The 649-nt window shown below is 59.2% G+C and overlaps 1 protein-coding gene across 1 annotated transcript in view; it reads left to right on the top strand.

Moving 5' to 3' along the window:
• Nucleotides 1-649, top strand: part of PPP1R37 (protein phosphatase 1 regulatory subunit 37) — a gene marked incomplete at its 5' end in the record, with an annotated part of 14,336 nt that overhangs the window by 8,651 nt on the left and 5,036 nt on the right. Inside the window, one exon of the mRNA XM_027631611.1 lies at nucleotides 189-301. Coding sequence (XP_027487412.1) covers nucleotides 189-301 — 113 coding nt within the window. The remainder of the gene's footprint in view (nucleotides 1-188; nucleotides 302-649) is intronic.

Raw genomic sequence — 649 nt, 5'->3', positions numbered from 1 at the left:
TCCATCCCCACCACTAATTAATTATCCATCCCCACCACTAATTAATTTTCCCTCCCCAGAGGACAAAGGGAGAAGGAGCTGGGCTGGATTTTTGGGGACGTTGCCGGATCCATCCGGGCAGGGCCGATTCCCGACGGATTCCCGGCGCATTCCCGGCGCATTCCCTGATTCCCGGGCTCTTTTCCCAGGCCTGGCCTACATCTGTGAGGGGCTGAAGGAGCAGAGGAAGGGGCTGCTCACCCTGGTGCTGTGGAACAACCAACTCACCCACACCGGGATGGCTTATCTGGGAATGACCCTGGTGAGCATTCCCGGGATTTCCCGCCCGGAGAGATTCCCGGCGCCGGGATCGGGGCAAAGGGGGGGGAGATGAGGAAGGTGGGACGGCATTCCCGGGGGGATCCATCCCTCCTCCACTTCTGGGGCAGTCCCAGGGGTTGATCCCACTGGTTTTCCCTCTGGATCCCCTTCCAGGGGTCAGTCCAAGGGTTGATCCCACTGTTTTTCCCTTTGGATCCCCTTCCAGGGGTCAATCCAAGGGTTGATCCCACTGTTTTTCCCTTTGGATCCCCTTCCCTGGGTCAGACCCTGGGTTGATCCCACTGGTTTTCTCTCTGGATCCCCTTCCATGGCTCCTGGAGTCAATCCC

The sequence above is a fragment of the Corapipo altera genome, unplaced genomic scaffold (assembly GCF_003945725.1).
Source record: "Corapipo altera isolate COAL_440 unplaced genomic scaffold, ASM394572v1 192, whole genome shotgun sequence".
Taxonomy (NCBI): Eukaryota; Metazoa; Chordata; class Aves; order Passeriformes; family Pipridae; genus Corapipo; species Corapipo altera.
Note: the sequence above shows the minus strand (reverse complement) of the source record. Positions and strands in the feature narration are given on the sequence as shown.